General features: G+C 38.2%; 1 protein-coding gene across 1 annotated transcript in view; it reads right to left on the bottom strand.

The window, feature by feature from the left end:
• Nucleotides 1-22,788, bottom strand: part of LOC135475353 (bone morphogenetic protein receptor type-2-like) — a 34,914-nt gene extending 12,126 nt beyond the window's left edge. The window contains exons 1-3 of the mRNA XM_064755216.1: nucleotides 22,463-22,788; nucleotides 7,846-8,064; nucleotides 2,597-2,767 (exon numbers count right to left, since the gene is read on the bottom strand). Coding sequence (XP_064611286.1) covers nucleotides 2,597-2,767; nucleotides 7,846-8,064; nucleotides 22,463-22,523 — 451 coding nt within the window. The 5' untranslated portion in view covers nucleotides 22,524-22,788. The remainder of the gene's footprint in view (nucleotides 1-2,596; nucleotides 2,768-7,845; nucleotides 8,065-22,462) is intronic.
• Between the last annotated feature and the right edge of the window lie 322 nt (nucleotides 22,789-23,110).

Consider the following 23,110-nt stretch of genomic DNA (forward strand, 5'->3'; position numbering starts at 1 on the left):
CACAGAGCAGCCTAGTCAGACACAGCACATGCTATGTCAGCCACCTGACGCCAGCCGTGATTAAGCTCACACCCAGCAAGGTGTATCGTTTCCTAGCTCGCTCTCTCACAGACAGCAGTTACCACTAGCTGAACATATTTGCAAGAACATGTAGCCTGCCTGAGCTGACTGGGATGAAGACACATGTACAATATTTTATGCCTTTCTCTCTAAAAACATAATTATTAGCAAAAGGCCCAATTGTGCACCTAAAATGCATGGCCCCATGTTACAGATGCACTTTTTAGTCAACATGTATGGGTTGTTATTGCAGACTCTGGAGTTTTTACGCAATACTGATAAAACATCAACAATTACATTCTTAACTTCCCAGCCCTTTTCCTAGCTATTAGGATTTACAGCCCCTCGACCATCGGCAGGTTGCTGGCAGGCCTCAACACTTATGGCCAGAGAGGAAGCCAGCATGAGCTTGACTTGAACTCACAGCGACAGCATTGGTGACAGGCTCCTGGGTCATTGCACAGCGCTGGCGTGCTGACCCTCACGACTACAATTTTTTAATACAGTTACTGGTACTGTACATGTAATTCTTACCATAATTCTTCAGCCTTTTCTAATGTTTGGAAAACCTTTATTCAAAAATATTCTGAAGAGATTATTCTGTGTAGACTGATAAAGTAATACATTTTTGTGAGTCCTTGAAATAGGCCAACCCAACCAATGTAGTTTGTCTAGTTTGTTTGGTGTTTCCATCCATCTTTGAAAGGAATGACAACTCAAGGATGTCATCTATATACTATTTACAAAGAATATACATGACTATAGCTCCAGTCCTCTGTTTCCTGTTTTGAATATCTCAGTCCAACTGATTTAAGGTACACAGAGCATATACAGAGCTCAGGTCAATGCGCAGGATCGGTGATAACCCAATAATGTAACCGCTGCTCCCACAACTTTGTGACACATACAATTCCATGGCATTTATCCCACTTCTTATATTCATTGGCATGGGATTATTAACATCGTCCTTCATATTTTATGTACAAATTCTTTCTATTCAGACACAGTTTACTACTGTTTCCTTTTTCTTTACTAGAGACTCTTGTTGGATGGTAGAGTATATGTGTGCTGTATGTAAAATAAATGTCATGGCTGAATTTCTTGCTAGCATATGTTATGGATTGTGAATATTTTGTAAAACTGGCTGTTGTATAGATAGCCAAAACATGTTATAATTCATACAATCGTAGAGTCACCTGCCTCACCTTAAAGTTGTAGTTGAATGCAAAAGTGCATGTATGTTAGAGATGTAATCTCCAAAAACTCAGAAGGTGCATCTCTATTGAAATGACATCCGCAGAAAGTATACCCCTTGTACATTTTACCTATCTAAGCTTTACACATGCCGTCACCGAATTCATCACATTACTTATAAGCAATGCCGCACCAAGCCAAGTCCGAGTTTCCTACGTGTTGATATTTGCTACATGTATCATTCACCCATCCTACCACCATCTTGATCGGATGGGCGGCCTATGCACTGATGTTGGTACTATCCCGATCCTCATCAGCTGGTACATGTAGTCGTGTTCAGACTGTTTTACTGCACTTTAGCCTTTGCCTACACGCTTGCTGTAAACATGACATGATATATTTTAGTTTGCTTACCTGGTAACGCAGGCATGGTGACAAGAAAAGTAGTAGTGAATGGTCTATCATTCAAGCCAGTAAAAAGGTGAGCTAGCCCAATGGAAGGCTTCCGAGTTTGGCTTTCTCGTTTCTCAACAAAGTTTATTAGTGTCAGTGGAAATGTAAAATCGTCACCGCATTCCCAGATGATCTGGGATGATATATGTTGATATAAAGCTGTACAAGATTAGTATTCTACATTAGCCATTTGCTGTGCTCAAATGACCATTTTTTACCACTTTTGTTACAGCTATACAATATATTTAGCACTTAAACTGACTTCCTGACATAATTTTGCACTGAAAAAAAACATGTATTTAGCTTATGGTTTTTCATTTATCGAATAATTGTGGAAACAGGCAAAACTCATTCTGCATTTTGTCATCATTATGTGTGAAATAAGTATGCATACAGGGTACAAGACATTTCTGTTTGTGAATATGTTTTTCATTCTGAGAGTACAAATATGGTCGGTGTTTAACAACGCAGCATTTGTTATATGTTAGATGAGTTTATGTGTGAATGTTAGTGTATGTCGTAAAACCCTCCAAGGATGATGGTCGGATCCTATGCCAATCATACGTGGCTCCTACGCCCATCATACATGGATCCTACGTCCATCATGTACACAGATGGTACCCTTATCCTGGCTGAATGATCGGCGTGTAATGTAACCATCTTCCTCTGATATTACGCCCTTCCTACATGGAAGCTTACATCCTTGCCAGATATACCATTAAGATTAAGCAGTAGTGTATGATAATTTAAATAGAAATTTAATAGATGCAAGAAATAGGCAACAAACCCTGTGGACACAGGTAAATCTTTATGTTTCTCTTTTCTGGAGCATATTCATACATACATGTATTCATACATGATAAAATATGTGCAGCAGACATGCACTAACCTGGCGTTTGTGTTGGTGGGTTAGTGGCGTTTCCCCAGGGGTAGTTGGTGTCTGTTACATTCACATTACACATATCTCCGGAGCAGCAGCAGAAGCGAGAGTTGTTCATCACCTGTTGGGCTTGGCATAGTCTGCTCTCACAATCTCCTTCCAGAGAGTCAATCCAACAGCCTGTGAATTAACACAAGTATATATCCAAGTAAACCTTATATGGACAATTTCAATGATTCTGAAATTCACTTTGAACCATTATCGATCACTATGAATTATTAAAATAATGTTGCAAGGGTCATGTAATCCATGGAAAAAAACATCCTCAGCTTTCATATCCAGATGGTTAATTGTCAATACTAAGCTTGAAAATGGGTAAATGAAATCCATAATTGCTCATAGTAGATAGTGCATATACACAGCTTCAAAAAGGGGATAATGATACACAAAGAAGGTTTGCTTCATATATACCCGGCTGTATGTGGGAAGGTCCTGCAGATGGTCATGGGTTTCCCCTGGGCTTTGCCCGGTTTCCTCCCACCATAATGCTGGCTGCCTTCGTACAAGTGAATTATTCTTGAGTACGGCGTAAAACACCAATCAAATAAATAAATAAATAAATCATATATACCCCAACACATAAAGGATACAACTGAACAAAGCGTTCAGACATCACATGCATGAACTTTGAAATGCTTATTTATTCACTTATTTATCTGATTTGTGTTTTATGCCCTACTCAAGAATATTTCACTTATATGATGGTGGTCAACATTATGGAGGGAGGAAACCCATGACTATCTGCACATTACTTTGAAAAGCGTGAAGTTCTTTTCGTAAATCCAGTAATTTGGCCAAAATACTAACGAACGGTTGGAACAAGCAAACAAAGTCTAAAAGTTTGTAAGTTAGTAATATAATTAAAGCTTTCAAACCTAACTGAGTAAATTTCAGCCAGAAATTCTAAAAAAAAAGTGCACGGACAGTTATGGCCTTCTACAGTGTCAAAATATGAATCAGTACGCAGCCATACTCCAAACACTGATCAATGAGTTCCAAGTCAAATGTTATTATGCTTCAAACTAAATCTGATTAAATCCAGCACTCCGACAACAAAACGTCTTAATGTTTTGATGTCATTCTCTTAATAAGAATGTTAGTAACTACATCCAAACATATTAATAAACAAAGTTGAATATCATCAGAAAGATGTTCCCAGTATCACTCTAACATGTAAAGTGAGGGCCTCTGTGGCTCAGTTGGTTACCACGCTAGCGCAGCATAATGACCTGGGAGCCTCTCACCAATGCGGTCGCTGTGAGTTCAAGTCCACCTCATGCTGGCTTTCTCTCCAGCCGTAGGTGGGAAGGGCTGCCAGCAACCTGCGGATGGTTGTGGGTTTTCCCCGGGCTCTGCCCGGTTTCCTCCCACCATAATGCTGGCCGCCACTGTATAAGTGAAATATTCTTGAGTACGGCGAAAAACACCAATCAAATAAATAAATAAAATACAAACATGTAAAACTTGATATGTTCTTATGGACATTATCACTAGACATCAAACCAAATTTGGTTTCATGTCCAATGCATTAGCTCTGGAGGTATTGCATGGACATTATCTCTAGACATCAGACCAAATTTGGTTTCATGTCCAATGCATTAGTTCTGGAGGTATTGCATGGACATTATCTCTAGACTTCAAACCAAATTTGGTTTCATGTCCAATGCATTAGTTCTGGAAGTATTGCATGGACATTATCTCTAGACATCAGACCAAATTTGGTTTCATGTCCAATGCATTAGTTCTGGAGGTATTGCATGGACATTATCTCTAGACTTCAAACCAAATTTGGTTTCATGTCCAATGCATTAGTTCTGGAGGTATTGCATGGACATTATCTCTAGACTTCAAACCAAATTTGGTTTCCTGTCCGATGCATTAGTTCTGGAAATACTGCATGGACATTAAGGTATAGTCTGTTTAATGTGTTAAAATATTTAAAGACTGATGACCAGACAAACAAGCAGACAGACACCCTTCAGCCTGGCTGGGGTATGTCTCCCCCAACATTATTGGGAGGAGACATAAATATTTGTTATAGAGTCATTGTGACACTTCATATATCATAGTAGGCCAGGATATAAGAGAAGCCACACATCAGTTACAGCTGCAGGTCACAGTATGTCAATCTTATATCTTCAGTCATTAGCTGTGATAACTATATCACACTGAGTAATTTGTTTTCTTAAACACTCTCTTCTGATGTACATGTACAGTGTTGCTGTCAGAGCTTGATGGATGATTTACAAATGTTACACATGGCGCAGAATCTTGTCAAACCCCTATAGGTTTATAACTTTACATCACTTTTCAAAGGAATCTGTTTTCGTTTTTTTGTTGGTTTTTCTTTTTTTTTCTTTCTGTCAATGTTGGGCAGGCTGTTAGTATGATTGATCATTAATATCAGCTCACTGAAGAGGAAATCCATGCTACCACAACCAACTTTTCTGAGTTACTTGACAAATGTTTTTGATCACTGCTGTGTAATGAGGGTTGTTATTCCTAACACATGTAGCATGTTTTCCTACCCCTATGCCTGGTTTAAATAAACACATCATAATCTCTTTAAAATGACACCGCATAATATTTCACACTGTCCAAAATTTTATATACAGTTACATAAATGGTGATAAAAAGCTCATCAAGTTTGTATAAAGCAGATCTGGTAGGTTGGAAAGTAAACTCAACGATTTGGTTCCTAGGGATAGTGATGAAAAGCTCACGATTCTGCCTCCTTGGTCAGGTTATGCCAATCCCCTAAACAAAGAGGTCTGTGTATGTATATTTTAGAGGAGTAAACCTTCAAGATGCCAAGCTGGGATAAGGCAACCCTGCCTCATTACTTATCTTATCACTGTAAACAGCACACATGTGTTTAAATCATTTAGTTATGACAGCATCAGTATCTGGTTTTCACAAGCCAGTCCCATATCTTGTGTACAAGGTTGCTGGGGGACGGGCTGTGTTTGAGGTCAGCGAGCCTGGAATAATCCCCACATAGTTACCAGCTGTAACAAAGTGTCAATACACACCACCAATCAGCAACCTGCTTACATCTCAGTCACATGAAACATCCAATCCGTGACCTTCTACTTAAATAATCAGGAAAAACTAGGACTTGGCTCTGACCCTGACAAATGAAGTTATTGGTGTTGACGACAGAATTAATGGTAATCTGCAATATGGTAACCCATATCTATGGTCAGATGAGTTACACTTCCTGCCTTTACAACAAATGTACTCATATGTAACTCTCTGCTTAGGCCTACAAGTCATATTAACACCAACAAATGACAAATGTCAAGTGAATCAGGAATATGCATATACATGTATTTCTAGCTAGGGTGGGTGAGTGAGTGTTTGGGGTTTAATGTCGTACCTCTGTACTTAGAAATTATGCATTTTGATTCACAGCAATAAGGGACATGGCAATAATTTTAACTTTAACAGTGCCTCAAATATGAATTCTGTAATGCCTCCTTGCTGATTCATCTGCAGATGAATATATCTTCTGTACTTCAACCATTCACTGTAAAATACAGCTATGCAGTTTATATGAGATTTCAATTACAGATCGAGTTTCGGAACTTAAGATTTACACTGTCTGAACTGGCCGATTCAGCAGGAGAATGAGAGTGTGCAGGCAGATTTTCCTACCTTAATTTTGTACACGCATTGCACAACTGTTTGCTGAAATCAGCCTGATAAAGTTGAAAACCCCCCCAGGCCTCTTATATGCATGACATGAAAGAGGCAAGGAAGATGGATCATAACATATTCCCAATGTGCCTATGCAAATATTTAATGATAAGCATACAAGATGTGAACATACACGATCAGTATGCATTCTTATGCTAGGTTGCACAGATGTGAATAAATCAAAATGAGGACTGTGTTCTGAGAACATGTTATAAATGAGACAATGCTGGAGGAGACGCATTTACATAATTTACATGTATGCACCTATAATCCTCACACAAGGAACTTTACTAACTTAAAACAGGATGAAAAAAAGTTTAATTCCTATTTTAAGCTTGAAATGTGTATACATCTACATTTGTAAAATGTACAAATGTACATGTAGTAAGGTAAGGGTAATGCTATAAAATATACAATGTAGATAGGTATCATGTTCCACAGGGTTAGCAAGTGCTTCCTGAAAGTACTACATGTATAGTGACAGAATCAACAATAAACCTAATGTTTGGAAAAACATTGCTGGACACCAAACAGCAGGTGCCACATTCACATCCTTGTGACGTTTTTTTTAGGCAAGATTACAGTACCATCACACATACATGTACAATCATGTTTTATATGATGTGATGTTACCATCTAAACATATCCATCATTTATCCCATGTAGTTGTCATCAACATATGCACATACTTGTCAGCTGTAAACTTTCAAGCCAGTTCATGCACGCTAACTGGGGAACCAATTCTCATATATTTACTCTATTTTCCCTTATCACCACATTCCATGACTTGAACTTCAGTGTATCCAATAGCTAACTTTACATGAAAATGGTTGATATGACAAAATGACCACATCTAACCCAGTGTTGGTTTAAAATTATAATCATGAAAATTAATTCACCTCCAAATTGCTTGAGGCATCAAAAAAATCAAGTAAAATATTTGTAATAGTTTCTGCAGTTGTTGACAGTGAAGATGTGCAAGATAAATGTGGTGCATCGCATCATTTCAAAATCAAAATTGTTATTAAAGATAAAAAATTATTGATATTTCAGGGTCATTTAGAAATTGAAAAGGTTCAGCTGAAGCTGATTTACACCATATCATCACACTGATTCATAAAGTTTTAAACTTTTAAGTTCAGAAATGTTGGGAAAAATCCAAAAGTTTTGGAATCTCAGGATATGCCTGTCAGGTTGGAGTGAAGACCAGACAATGTGAATGATGGTGTTGATGATCAGAAAGAAACAGGTGAACATTTCCAATGCCCTTCTGCTCTGGTGGTAATCCCAAAAGTTTATGCCGAGCAGGCAAACAATGCCTTATCATTGCACGCTCCATAATATATGAATAAAGAGAAATTAAAAATCTAATGGTCGTTAACTTCTTCAGTAAGTTTCCCTGTCTGGCCATCAGTAAAATTCCCAGGTCTCTTTAGGTGGCTTTTATTAAGCCACTAATTGAGACAGGGCTGATCTGCTCTCACAGGTGAGTGCCGTACCTTTCATTATGACGACCATGCCATCCTCTTTGCTGTGGTCGATCTTCCAGAAGGCATAGCAAGAGAGACGAATCTCTGGCCTGCAGCGGACTGTCTTGTTGTCTGCCAGAATGTCCCCGTCTGCCGCCGATGGCTTGTCCGGCCTGTGGCCTGCCCCTCCTGCGTACACCATGTTGTACTCATGTGCACAGTAGACAGGGGATGGTGAAACAGGAGGCTCTGAAACAGGTGAAGGATACAGCCATGAATAAACTTAGAGTACAAAGGTTGGTGGATAAACATGTAAATGAAACACTGAAAAAGAACATTTAAATGTTAACACAAGTTACAGCAAAACAAAGCCATTAAAGTTTCATTCACACCTTCTGTCAGTCCCTTTTTTTATATTTCCTACAAATGTAGCTTGCCAAGATGCATGTGTATTGGTTTCCAAGTATACATGTTTGTGTGCATTAGCTATGAAAAACTGCTGTACAGCAATACAGAACTACTTCTAGAATTATAAAATACCATGCAATGCAGTTAACACCCCAAGTGCCAAGACCCATTATGAAGAAATAACCCAGATAAGACTTTAGGGGGGAGACTAGTCACTACAAGTAATAAAATAGGAGAGGTTGTGCCCCTCTACATACATTTACATGTCTATCGCAAAGCCTTCAGGCAAGGTTCCTGTTCTTATCTGGTACTTTTATGGAGATACCGAGAGGACAAGATACATGTATTATCCTCCTTAATGGAGACTGACACAGGACCAGATGGAAATTTGACAAACCTGTACACAAGTGTAAGTGGACAATAGAATACAAATATACCACTGTTCATGTATCAAGTTAGAAGTTTCAGATTCCACTCATCTTAACTTAAGCACGTGATATTATACATTTGTTTTCTGATAAAATTTAAGATTAGGAAAATATTTATTTATTTATTTATTTCATTGGTGTTTTATGTTGAACTCAAGACTATTTCACTTATACAACAGCGGGCAGGATTATGATGGGAGGAAACTGTGCGGGGAAACCCACAACCATCCGCAGGTTGCTCTTAGCATGAGAGGGACTTGAACTCATAGAAACCTCAATGGTGGGGGGCTCCTGGGTCATTGTGCCGTGCTGGTGTGCTAACCTTCTTGGCTGCGGAGGCTTCTTTTGGGAATTGGCCTCGTGATTATTAACTTGGAATGCCTTTTTGGTTGACGGCTGGTATGTGAATGCCTGTTTCGATGCCTAGATATGTAGCGATCTGTCATCTCACTGGCACCTCAGTGACAAACACATCTAATTTAGTCTTTTTATTTTACTATTGATGAACAGCATATTCAACAAGGATATTTCACTCCAAGTGCAACCATCAGCTTAATGGGTAAAGAAGTTGGATTGAGTCATATCTGAAAAACCTGTATGTTTCACCAGGTACTTTAAACTGCAGTCAAACCAGATGTCGCTGGATTCAAGTCATCAGGTGACCCTCACTTTTCACTCGTCAGAAGGGCCAATCATTTATCAGCTCAGCTCACTTAGAAATGCTTTGTTGAAATACTGCTGGCACCTCAAGTTCTAAACTCTACATGCGCATGCAGATCAACTTGCTGTCCAAACCCTATTAATCACAAGAATGTGCATGTACTGTTAAACATGCAACATTTGTTTTTTTTTATATCAAACTTCTAATTCTGCATCAGAAATTAAAAATAGGCAATTAAACCTTTGAAACCTCTGCCATATATATAATATGTATAAAATTTAAACAAAACTGTGATACACTCAGAATTTGGATAATGAAAAGGGGAGAGAACTTTTGTTCCACCAATAATATAAAAAGGTAAATTATATATTTCATACATACGTCATGTTATTCATACACAGCTACTGTCAAAGGCTGGATAAAAAATCATGCTACTAAATGACTCATGTGAGCTACAAATTTAGTTTTATAGTAACTTTTTACATATTTACTGTTTATACACAAACATACATTTGTTCAATATTGGCGTGTTATCATGAGAGCTTAAGGGAAGGCCATGCATGTCCTACAGACTGAACAAGTTTGTACATGTACTAATCTGTGTTTATCCCCAAAAAATCAAGAACTCTTGAAAAGCTTAACACAATGATGGTCAAATGTGTGAGAAATTTGCCACTGGCAAGTAAATGATCAGCTTTCCCACTGACTTGCATATGGAGCCATTTTGGTACATTCACAAATTAAGTACATGTATATATTAAATACAATTATACACAAAGAATCCTTTAAAGTAAATGGCGACACTCAGGGATTATTTTTAGGAAAAGTCTTGTTCAAAAGGATTGGATACTGGATACTACATCTAGATAAGTAACCATGAATCAAACTCACTATTAAAATACAGTCAACACATGTAGTTACAGGTCGTCTAGTCTCCAAACTGCCAAATTTCACCAAAAAAAAAAAAAAATCTTACAATAATATATTACATGTACAATATACAAATTAGATAGAGATGATATGTATATATGTTTTATTCATTGACAAGAGTGATGAATGTGTAGTCTACATATCATTCCATTAATGGACACAACAAAGCCAGGTAATATACTGTTCATACATGTAGATCAATGTCTGCCCTGTGACAGGCCTTTGGTGTCCATGGCCGGTGTTGAACTTGAATCTTGTATACAAGCAGCTGGAAAATACCCACTCCACTACTTGGGTTACCATTGAACTGTACCCTGCTCCCTATAGTGGTATGATAATGTTTTATTCCTACAGCAAGTGTTGGTATCATAAATGTATTTCTCACACCAACCATCCAGAATCCCTTTAATTCCCTTTAACACTGTGTGCGACTGTGTAGCCATGCCTAGGCTATGCCTAGCCTTAGCTGAATTTTAAGTATTTTATTTACAGGAAAAGAAAACTTCAAAAAATAACACTATAGGCTGAAAAGAGCATATTTTTTTCGTATCTGGTGGTGCATGCTGCATAATTTTGCGATTTTCCTTCGCCATACCGGTAAAGCTTGAAAAAGGCAAAGTTGGCATAAATCGCTGAGTCCATCGCCTCCTCCAACTTTAACACCCTGTAATTTATGCTGAAGGTGTGTTGCCGCTAAGCCAGTGAGAGTCGTTAAAACTGCTGGCTTGTTCGTGTAAACTCGGAACCTACGTCCAACATTCCGGTTTCCCGATCGTCAAGCGGAAAACAAACTGTACTGTTCGCTATCTTCTGGGAACAAGAGTTCTACCGGAAATGTACGAACTGCACTTCATCAGTTTCCAACAGCAATTTTCCTCCTAACACAGAAGGCTTCAGGACTAGTTCTAAGGCAAAATGGAGTTGCCCACAATGACTTTTGGCACTGACTTTGTTTATAATTTATCAACTTGAGGTACATGGGATCAGGCATGCAGCTGCGAGGAAATGCTACTCTTTTCATTTGTTTGATATTTACATTTTCTTCTCCTTTAAGTGTGACAAAGGCTTCAGGTTTCAACCCAGAAAACCTTGTGTTGACTGTCAGCCAATCAACATTGATTCTGTATACCTTTAAGTACATGTAGGTCATGGTATGACAATTAATGATAAATGTTACACACATATTGGTGATGATACAATAATTACATGCCAGTTGTATGATAATGTTTATTTATTTATTTATTTGATTGGTGTTTTACGCCGTACTCAAGAATATTTCACTTATACGACGGCGGCCAGCATTATGGTGGGTGGAAACCGGGCACAGCCTGGGGGAAACCCACAACCATTTGCAGGTTGCTGACAGACCTTCCCACATACAGCCAGAGTATAATAATGTTTATAGTAAGTGGTTGATACCATTACCATAGAGGTACATACATGTGCACTGTATGATATGATCTCATTCCATGATATGGTGATCATGTACATGATTCACACACAGATGCTGAAATCAGTGTGCTACAGATACGTGCATGTTACGTGTACATGTACTGTTCCACACAACAAATACAATAATGGCAATGTTTCACACAGCTGGTTAGTATAATAATCATTCATTACCATATCCAAAATAGTGATGGTGTGAATTAGGATATGATATATATGATATGATAATGTCATTATCTGACTGATATGGATTGATATATTCTTGAATGACTTGATAATGATGTCAAAACTGACCTGGGAAGTTCGACACTTGTCTACCTTTGCACTAAAAACTAGTAGTATAAACAATATGGGTCACATATGATATACACCCCTATTCAAAACAGTGCTTGATCTCAGGCCCTGCTCCTGGAGTTCTGACAGTGAGATCCAAGCTTCCTCACCCTGCATTATGGGACTTCTGACATCCCCAGCCTATTAACATTGAGCCGGATAATACATTCTCCTTAGGAGCTCATTACCCACATGCTGGAGCTGAACATAAGCATAGATGTTTGGCAAACTTTTGTTTTTTTTACGGGTGACTTGTGCAGCTGCAAGCTTACAGCATATGCATGCTTTATAACACAAGCCTTTCCTAGATGTGTACACAACCGTATGGATCCATACATGCAGACAGGGTACATGTACATCTTGTAACTACTCAGTATGTATGTGCATGTATGTATGCCTGGGGTTTAACGTTGTGCCTAACAATTTTTTCAGTCAAGGAGACAGGGAGCCATTAGATGTGTGTACATATACTGTGTCTACAGGGCGAGTCCATACTGCCAAAGTGCTGTCATCATTGAAGTATCATGCTGAAGACACCATACATGACACCCCAGACACCAGTCATGACACCCCACCCACTCACATTATACTGACACCAAGCCAACCAGTCCTGTTTCCTTGTCCAAAGTTGACCTTGATCTCTAACTTGCCATGGTGAAATCATCTGTCTAGTTTCAATTCAATACAATAAAAGGTTTTTTGGGAAAAAATGGAAAACTGTTTTATGATGAACAAACAGAAGCCAAGGATAAAAAGCTATAGCATTTATCAGTTACATGTATCTATCTACAAAGCCTACAGTAAAGAGATTTATAGTAGTACTGAAATTTATGAAAGTTTCTTAACCTGTAATTTACAAGGTCAGGAGTTTCCTACATGTACATACACTGTACATGAGGACATCTAGCTCTACAATGTACTGGCAACCAACATTTTGTACATGTACACAGTATATTTGTGTAACTTTATGTTGCCACTGTTCATAACATTTAGAAAGAGATAATGTAAAGGAAAATGCATCCTTTAAATGACTACTCACAGATGTAACAAAAGAGGTGTGAATGTACCTGTAACAGCTACAATATTGTATTGGCTGCACGGTATGCTATGTCTACTCAGAGGTCTATACAATGTGGCAGTCCAGAGTGGTGATAAATGCTTGTGCGGAAACAAGATCTACAGCTAACACCTAGGATAAATAGCATGCTGCACTTTCTGAGTCCCTATATCCTTGGTTGAAGGATTGAAATTCAAGCTTAACAGGAACTATATCCTTCTTGTGGCTTGTGTTTCTTTGCTAATAATGTCCATTTTAATACAAGACATACATGTACCTTACTTCATGGCAGCAAGCAGTTTTATATTAAGTCACATTGTTTGTCTCCATGTCCATTGGTTGGTCAAACTTTGAGGCATTCTATCTTGACCTATATCCATATAAGCCCTCCACTCCACCTGGAGCTCGAGGACAAGAAAACTTTTCCTTTTTTCAGGGCCTTCATTATAACTATTGTGGGACTGCGCATGTTTTCTCTTCTCATCAGTGTTTTATGGAGTAAACCTACACAACTGAGAAGAAATGTTCCCTTCTCCGGTGGTATGTCACTGGGTGGATATAGGTCAAAATAGTAGATGAGACACATAAATTTTTATCAACTTGTGATTTTTAAATTTATCATTCTTCCTTCACAGGGGTTAGTTGAACAGCTTCACATACATGTATGTACCTGTACAGAATCAAAGTCTGATGTTCACAATGAGCTATATTTCACATGGCTATAAATAGGTTTTGTCATTTCAAGGATAATATATTTATGTCATACCCGCCATATGAACAATGTATATAAAATACCCATGGTAAAAAATGTTTCCACCATTCATCTGTGGAGATTTTAAACAAGAGGACAATGTACATTCCACTGTTTTGATATGTATATTATTTGAAAAAAAAAAAAAAAGGTGAATAAAAGGGATCAGTATTTAGCTGGAATGTTGGTAACTGTTCATCTTTCACCATCAAAGATAGGGCAGACGTACATGTACACTGTATGAATTTACATGAACAATAAGCTATAAATATAGACTATTTCCAGACTGTAAGGAAGTAGGATTTTGATCAGGGATACATGTAGCTGAAAGTTAAAGCCAGAGCTATGGGAATTGCGACAGGAATTGTTCCAACCTTGGTTCTTTTCCTCAGCCACACACTTAATACTACTACTGTCTGCCAGGAAACAAGGTTTGGGATATTGTGAAAAGGTCATAAATAGATCAATCCGAACATTTCCTTGTTAAATATTCATCCTGAAAAGAATGACATGTACCTGTCATCGCCAAACTCTCATTCATAGTTTATTTGATTTGTTGGAGAAAATAACATTCACAGCTGGTGATGCTGAGGTGTTCTATAGAAATAACACTAGGACAGCTTGTATTATTAACAAGAAACTGTCTGGAGTACATGCTGATTCACAGATAAAATCCAACCTGGATTCTTACCCCAATACCCCACATGATCATCCAGCTCTCAGATAGGTCAGATGTTTTTATAATGTCAACAATTTCAAGGTAAAAAAATGAGAACAAAGACTGGCAGAAATGAACTGGATTTGAACCGGTGACAGCTTGGGGCGATGTTCTTTGGGGCTGTGGTGAAAGACAGTGAAAAGAAAAAAAAATCATTGCTCTTACATAGAATACAGGTCTTGTATCCAGCACTCTACAGTGAACAGGTTTCATGCAGTCTAGCACAAAGCTCCTGTGTTTTTTGAACCGAGGTTTTGTCACTTTGGTATGTATGTACACTGAGGGGTTTACATCATACTTTGTGATGGTTTTTTCTTCCTAATCTTAGAAACATACATAACATAAGTACAAAAATAATTCTTACAGATCTGTAATCCTGACGTCAAGCAGTAATAGACACTGTGTTATTTAATCATTATGAGCAGTTTTTAGACTTGACCAAGATTTTGAACAATATAAGAATGGCGATCCACCAAAAACTTGCAAGTGAAATTTCATCCAAACATCATTAGCTGATTTAGGGAAAAAGATGGTTTAAGCTTATCAATAAAATTCAAAATGGCTGCTAAATCATGTGACTGGCCTAACAGCACAAAACGTCAAAAGCTGATTAAATACGTTCACTCTTAAAAATGTAAGGTTTGTTTTTTCTACCTGTAGCAGTTTTGGAGATTTTGCAATTTTACAAGCTGACTATGAATAAAAATAACAAGTTTTTAAACACATTTTAATGGCAAAACTATCAGTTGTAACTTCGCGGTTCTATCAGTCAAAAAGGGAGATCAGTAGCTGATTTATCTACTGACCCAGTTTCAGCTTTATAGCTATTTCAGTGTCACGTGACATTTGAAAAATGACAGTAAAATGAGTTTTAATTGCAATTTAAAGAAAAACTATACATTGTAGGAAGAAACTACGGTTGTCAAACTACATCTAACTGCTATCGTGTTTCTTCAAAATTCAACCACAGGTCATCACCTGACTACGACAACCAATAGCAAGCTTCCACATATCTTGACTGATTTGCATACAGTTTTCAATCCTGATACCCACAGCAGTCTTGCACATGTATATCAATTTTCAATGCAATCGGATCTGCGGTTCTGGAGAAGAAGCTTTTTTTAGATTTCCATACTGCTCCAATATGGCCGAAAAATGGGTCACAAGTGGGTAAAGTTTTATACTCCAGCAGGTAGCCCAAACGATTTGGTAACGAACATGTGTACAAAGTTAACAGCTGTGACACGTAGTTTTCTTGCAAAACAAAAAAAAACAGTTGTCAGAAAAGAAGAAAAATAATCTGTAGTGAGAACAAGTCTTGCAAGCGAGCCTACTACAAATCCGAACAATTTCAATAGGTGTCCCAGCACAGAGTGCTAGGCCACCTAATTATTAATTGCCTACATATGACACATGAAACATGCTACAGACTTTTGAGCCCAAAAATCAAAAAGGTTTTACTATTTGACAACCACAGCCACCAACTAATTTTTGCTGAGTTTTAAGAGCCTTACATCAAGGCATTTTGTACAATTTTGGACACGTTTGAAGAAATGAGTACACACAGATTGCTGGAATAATGTAGGCCTTGTATCAACCCATTCACACACAACCCTACATGTGCAACATCATCCAATGGGCTTCTCCATCCTCTCAACCAGCTACTGTTATGCAAGTCATGCAAATCTAGCAATTCCTAAACAGCACTGCCCAATATACCAGTGATTTCAATAACACAAGAAATAATTATCATGAATGGTCATAGTTGCCAGGCATTGTTAAAGAAGTTGGTAGAGGGCACTGTTGGTTTATGAGGTACAAAATCTGCCTCCCTATTACATGTATTTGTAGGGCAAGGGATCGTCATTAGCCCTGCTGCCAATATATGTACTGAAAGTGTACACCATTACACTACCAAACACAACACTGTTATTACCACTAACTGAAAGATAAGAAAAATAACAGGGTACATAGCGCTGGAAGCCATTATGAAATATAAATGTAAAAGCATACATGAACACACTCGTAATTGGACAGCTCTTAATCAAGTTTTATGTGTTCCAGCACTTGATCTGACAATTGTTTTCGCTTGAAACACTATTAATACAAATGTGACATCTGAGCCGGGCTAATCAGGTGCTCATATGCAGCACAGCAGGGAGAGTCCTGATGCTGTCCATAACATGCCTGAATCAACCAGGCCCGTTTTGTACATGAAATATTACCATATCACAGTATGGTAACCTGATAGAGGGGGTGGTGTTATCGGTGTTATTCCAGAAACGCACTGGCCAGCCAGCCTGGGAGTCTCTCAGTCAGCCCTACCAGGCTGCCTCTAACCTAAACACACACAAACCCTGTTTATGGTTCAGTCTCTGCTCTTGCATTCAAACTTTAGAAGACAGTTTTTGCTGGACAATCAGGGTTTTGTTCCTGTTTGAATCTCACTTTTTTATCACCAGGGATGGAGAGGAATGGTAATGGTTGGCATGACCAAAGATAAACAATTTTTATTTGGAAGGGGCATGTCAGCAGAAGCTAGAATTTCTCCAGTCCATCAGATAAGTGATGCACTGTGAGGCAGTCCTAGAGCTTGTCACAGTCAATGGCTTACCAGTTACATGATGTTCTCAGGCACAGAAATATAAGCAATCCATGTTTTTACATTTATTTACATATGCTTCTTCAACAATCCCATTTCACTTTTACGGAGAAAGCTGGCTGATGCAGACATTTTAGTGACAGCCAATCCAGCTAAGGTCTGGATTGAGGTACCAATTCTACTTCCACTCTCTGTATACATGTAGTTCATTCACAATCCTTTAAAACACTTAAAAATTTATCGCACAATCTACAAAAATGAACACTCTGTCAATACATAATGGCAAAGTTCCTATTTTGGAATGGTCAGAACACGAGTACCTGCCATGGCCACTAGATGTCACCACATATACATAATAGCATACTGCTAGCTTCATCTTAACTCAAAACAATGTGCCTGATGATCTTTAGACAACGCAACGATAAAGGAATATGGGGCCCCCTAAAGAGCAGACACGACTGGATGGAATGGATAACGCTCTCTTGTGTACCACTCCACTATTTGAATGACTTACAAAGCCTTGTTTAATTCTCAGCACTGGAAGTCTGTTTAACTAACAAATGGCATCATCACCTTTCTGTCACACCTTTCCCCCAGCATCACTCGTCAGACTGTCAACTGATAACATGCACCTGTGAGACGCCACTTAAAACAGACTCTCTGACAGCTGATTGCCTTCCAGCTTATTTATGCCATAAAATCAACAGGTGTCGCTGCCATTAAGCACACAATGCCGCATCTAGACAGACAGCTCATTAAGCTGATAATTATGTGACAGGGACATGAGTCAGGGGTTAGGCCATGGAGGGGCAGAGGTTGAAACTATATTTCAACGTGAGTTTAACATTTTACCAGCTACACATTTTCCTTGAATCTGACTGATTCATCCAATTTACAAGGCCACTTAAGAGCTATTATGAAGTTTGATTAATTTGTTATCAAACAAACTCAAACGCCAGCACCAAAACTATCATCTTAAGGCATTAACATGTGCTTATGAAAGTGAGTTTTTATATCCCATACAAAACTATACGTGAACTGCATACTCCTTACAGCGCATGCGTTGCTCTCTACCTTCGCTTTACATCACTGTGACCAATAGACAAGATTGATCTTTGTAGACTGTGCACTGCACGTAGGTTTATTTACACTTGGCCTAAACACTGATGCCCTTGCGCAGGACTATTTAATCAGCACTCAACAATAAAACAGTTTCAGTTGTTGGTTAGAATCATGTACACACTTTGCATACAGAGAATGCTTCTGTATAATGTATAATTAGAAACATGCACAGAGTTTTTGTGTTTTCTGACATCACTTCACGCCTGACCACTGGTTAACCCCAGTGACCTCGGATTTTCGAAATGAAATTTTTTAACAAAAATTCTGAGGCGTAATATTCTTCACTTGGCACGGAAACATAATCTTTGTTTCACAGTTCCTTTTCATGTATCCTTCAATTTTCAACAAGCGTGGTTCCACAAGGGAGGTAACTCACTTTTTGATTTCACTCACAGTTTTTGCATGGCATATTTATATAAATAGAGAAATAATTACAAATGGCTTTTTTAATTAATTATGCCACTGAAAACAATCTATACATGTGACGTATACATACATGTATACTATACATGTAGGACATTGTCAGCATTTTCTCTTATTCAAGGTCGGTTTTGAGGCTCTTTTTTATTCTTGCACAAGCTGTAGGTAAACGTAATTTGCAAGCTATCAGTTTTTATCAGAAAAAGTCTTTTAATTCTTCTCAAAAAATCAATTAACACGTGAAACGGTGAAGTTAATATTTATAAAAAATCTACAGACAATTACACAATACAACATAATATTTGCCTTGGTTTGTCAAAAAATTTCTTAACTCCACCTCATATTCCACCTTATCAGTAAAAAGTTTCTAAACCCAATTTAGTCACTGCCCAAAACACTATGTATCCCCGTGGTTACACTGAAGCGTTTCTACATTGTGTTCACCCGTGGTGCATTCAGGCGCGGTTTCAGCATTTCAATCCCCTCTTTTTGGTGTTATCTGGACATTACCAGTATAGTATACATGTAGCCTTAGTATGTGGTAATAAGTATGAAGAATTACTGTGTGAAACTACATGTATGAGCCAATCATTACAGTAGCCAGTACAGACACTTAACATATATTCCACATCAGAATCTTGCAACGTACAGCTGTCATACACATGGCTGGAGATTCATGGTTGTAGCTGAATACCTCATATTTCTTTACCAGAACTAATTTGAGTCAGTCAAATGGATTGTCTCATTGAAGGTTATCACACCTTACAATACTGCTTGACAAGCATTTTTAATTTTTTTTTTATTATTTCAAATCACAATGCAGCTCTGCAAAAATGAAATTTTGTGTTGGGAAACTTTGTCTTTTACTTGCTAACAGTTTCTGATTTATATCTACCATTTTCTTTTATTAAATTCATATGCCTTGATCCCAAACAGACATCTTCTCTATTGTCTTATAAGTATGAAAACAAAATGTACTCACACATGTACTTAAGAAGACTGTTCCAGCCTACCTCATTATTTCCAGGCCCGTACAAGTATGTACGTTCTTAATTTCAATGAATTCACATTTAACAAGTGTCACAGACCCATACTGATGTCCTGATTTCTCATACATAATATGTATAAATCCTTAAACCTTTTGCACAAAGTATCAACTAATGCAAGACATCCAAAAAAGCAGATTCATGTTTCATAACTCAACTAATGAATATAACAAATCTTAACTATGCTGGCAATATACATGTACATGTAGAAGATAGCATCAAACTTGGTTTTTGTTATTCAAGAACTGTATTTGGCAATCTTTACATTTATTATTGCCTGGAATAAGTAATATAATGCTACGACCAAATTCAATATTCAGATTCAGAATTTGGAACCATGTTTGTTATTTGAATTCATATCGGCAGAAACATGTTTTCCTGAATATGGTGCTACAACATTGTTCGTTATTTCTGATCTCAGGTAAGACCTTTTCTCCAATATCAAGCTACCACATATTTCATAATTCGGTTTTCAATAACGTAGAACACTATGCTGGCTCAACATCGGTGTTATCACATTATTCAGATCTCAAATAAATCCTTTTCTGGAATTTTGGTTATTGGGATCGTCAATAACATGTTGCCTCAAATAGGGCGTTCACGTGTTATTCGTTTTTTGCATCACAAATAATAAATGATGTTCACTATTTGACTTTCCAATAAGAAGTTTACACCACTGCAAACATCTATTGAAAAGAAAATAAACAATTACTAAAAAGTGAATAACCAAAAGCATGCTAGCACTATATTCCAGGAAACTTTACTTATGTTATTATCTGACATCCAATTAAATGGCTAATGCGCTATCACCATATTCGAGCCAGCACAATACGGCAGAGCCAAATAATGAAAAACGTTGTAGTACAATATTCAAGAACACTTCTTATTTGACATTCAAATAACGAATAACATGCAGGCATCATAATAGAGCCAACATGATAGTTAAGATACACAGATATGTGTGAACCCAGATAACAAACCTGGTGTGATCAGTATTAAGATACAGGAAACTGATAATGCGACATACAGACCTTCTGATAATGCCAGGTAAAGACATGCAATACATGCATTTGAGAATATGCACTTGCAACAACTATGGGCAATATTCTGAGAAGTATTCCTAGAGGTCAAAATTTCAAGCTTGTCGGGGTAATGACCTCAAAAAAAAAAAAAACTCATCCAATATAATTCAAAGGTGTGAAATAAAGTGAATTCCATTTACGGATTATTGTAAACCAGCATGGAAATGGATAAGACACCTGTTATTAATGTGTTGGAAATTATGAACATTTGATGATACAAAATCATCTTTGTGATCACCTGAGCTTAATGTAAGATCATCATGTTTTATTTTTAACAATTAAAAACAAGTTAATGACCAAACACATGTATGCTGACCCCTGATACCTCAAAATATGCTTAACAAAAGAAAAGTTGAACATATGTAAAGGTTGAAGAAATAGGGTATTAACCACTGAGCCTGCCAAATGCCTCTCAAAATCACTTCCCTCATGCTGCACTAAGGCTTCAGGCAAAACAGCTGATACATATATTTGTTATGTAGATAAAAATCTGATTTGAACCCTAATCGACCCACATGAAAACAGTACTCAGTGGATGCATGCAAAGATTTGCTTGTTTAGTCTAATGGTCATTGGAAGCACCCTAAAAATTACAGTTGCATAACTTGAAAGCAAGGCAAGTAAGAAAATGTAGACACTGCACATCCACAACAAATTGTCTTGCTCTGGGCAAAACTGCTGGGTAATGTGAAGTTGTAATGCATCGTACACTTACTCTGCCAAAACAATTAAGACATTAGACAACCAGGTGCAGAAAGCATAGCAGAAAGGTAAGATTACATACACCTGTAGTCTTATCCCCCCTACTGTTGACTATAGGTCTGGTCCGATCTGATTATTGCTAGACTGCCGACTGCAGTGCAGACGTCTACAGTCAGCCTCTGTTAGGACAACCCTTTTCTGGGTCACCGTGTCTATAGGCTCGGCTGTTCAGTGTATTGAAACAGCAGCGCTACCCCAAACATGATAGGATAACCCGACCTGTAAACCATCCTTACATTCTGCTCAAATATACCCAACTTTTACCACTTATGGGGTACCGAATAATGTTATAGCCGTTGGTTCAGTTTTCCGTCATCTGTATAACTCGTCTGAAAGCTGGAGAGCTGTGTATATTATGCACATGCACATGCACAGATGTGTAAATTCTGAGGCTCTTTTGTAATGAATAATAATCTGCAGCTGAAAGCCTAAAACTGAGACCTGGATTGGTAAAATTTTCTGTTCTTTCAACTATTGTTTGGAGTTACATGGAGTTAGGAAACTACATGTATGGCAGAACTGCTTTATGATAGGCCTACACGTGTATGCCTGCAATTAAGGGAAGAAAATGCAGTTGACTTTATAACGGTCCTTTATTTAGGCTTATATTTCTGTTAATTAATATAACTATTACAAATTGTGTCGCGGTCAGGTTAACGTTCGAGTTTTATGGGCACTCAGTGTGACAAATGGTGAGGTCATATTGCCTGGCAAGCTCAGTCGGTCCCTACTCTGCGAGAAAGACGACCGGCCGTTCGGTTACGCAAGAGTCGGTAAGCACCTGCTGAAAGCGGGCTTAAACCGGGTTAGTACTTCATGCCAGCGGACATGGCCAGTTGTAAGCTGACCATGGAGATTAGCACTACATCAATACTCACCTTCATAAGCTGCCGACACCAGCAGAACACCGAGAGCGAAGAAACAGCCCGCTAACTGCATACCGACTCCCCCCAGTCGAGCTCACTATTACAGTTAGTTAATCGTACGACTCAACCAATATGGCGCAGTTAATTTCAGGACTGCTCGGCTGCGGAGAGATCTGGCTTCGGCTTGTCCCAAATTAGAGGCATTCTAGCATGTTGACAGCTTATAGTTTACATCAGTTATCTGACTATTGTCATAAGCGAACCTGGTAATTAGTGGTGAGGGCTGTGATGACATAACTGGCTTGTCCTCGCATGTTATGCCGGACCTCACAGTTCCCACAAAACGACCCAACAGAAATGGCCTGTCAGACAGAGCCCACTGAACGGACGAGTCCATTATGGAGACGGGGTCAAAACACAGTGACGCCAGACTATCAGACAAGCTACTCAGTTTAGGCGCTTAGCCGAAACGGTTGACTGCCGGAGCGATTTCTCAACCGATTTACGGAATTTCTTACCCTTTACATCCTTCGTAATTAGTTCGAATTTGTTGCTTTGCTTAATTAAAGATGGTCTTTCTATAGGCCTACCGATACCCAAGACAACAGTAAGCTGCACCGCTTGCTGCGCTGACTGCTACATCTGCACGCTGAACATCTG

The sequence above is a fragment of the Liolophura sinensis genome, chromosome 1 (assembly GCF_032854445.1).
Source record: "Liolophura sinensis isolate JHLJ2023 chromosome 1, CUHK_Ljap_v2, whole genome shotgun sequence".
NCBI classification, from domain to species: Eukaryota; Metazoa; Mollusca; class Polyplacophora; order Chitonida; family Chitonidae; genus Liolophura; species Liolophura sinensis.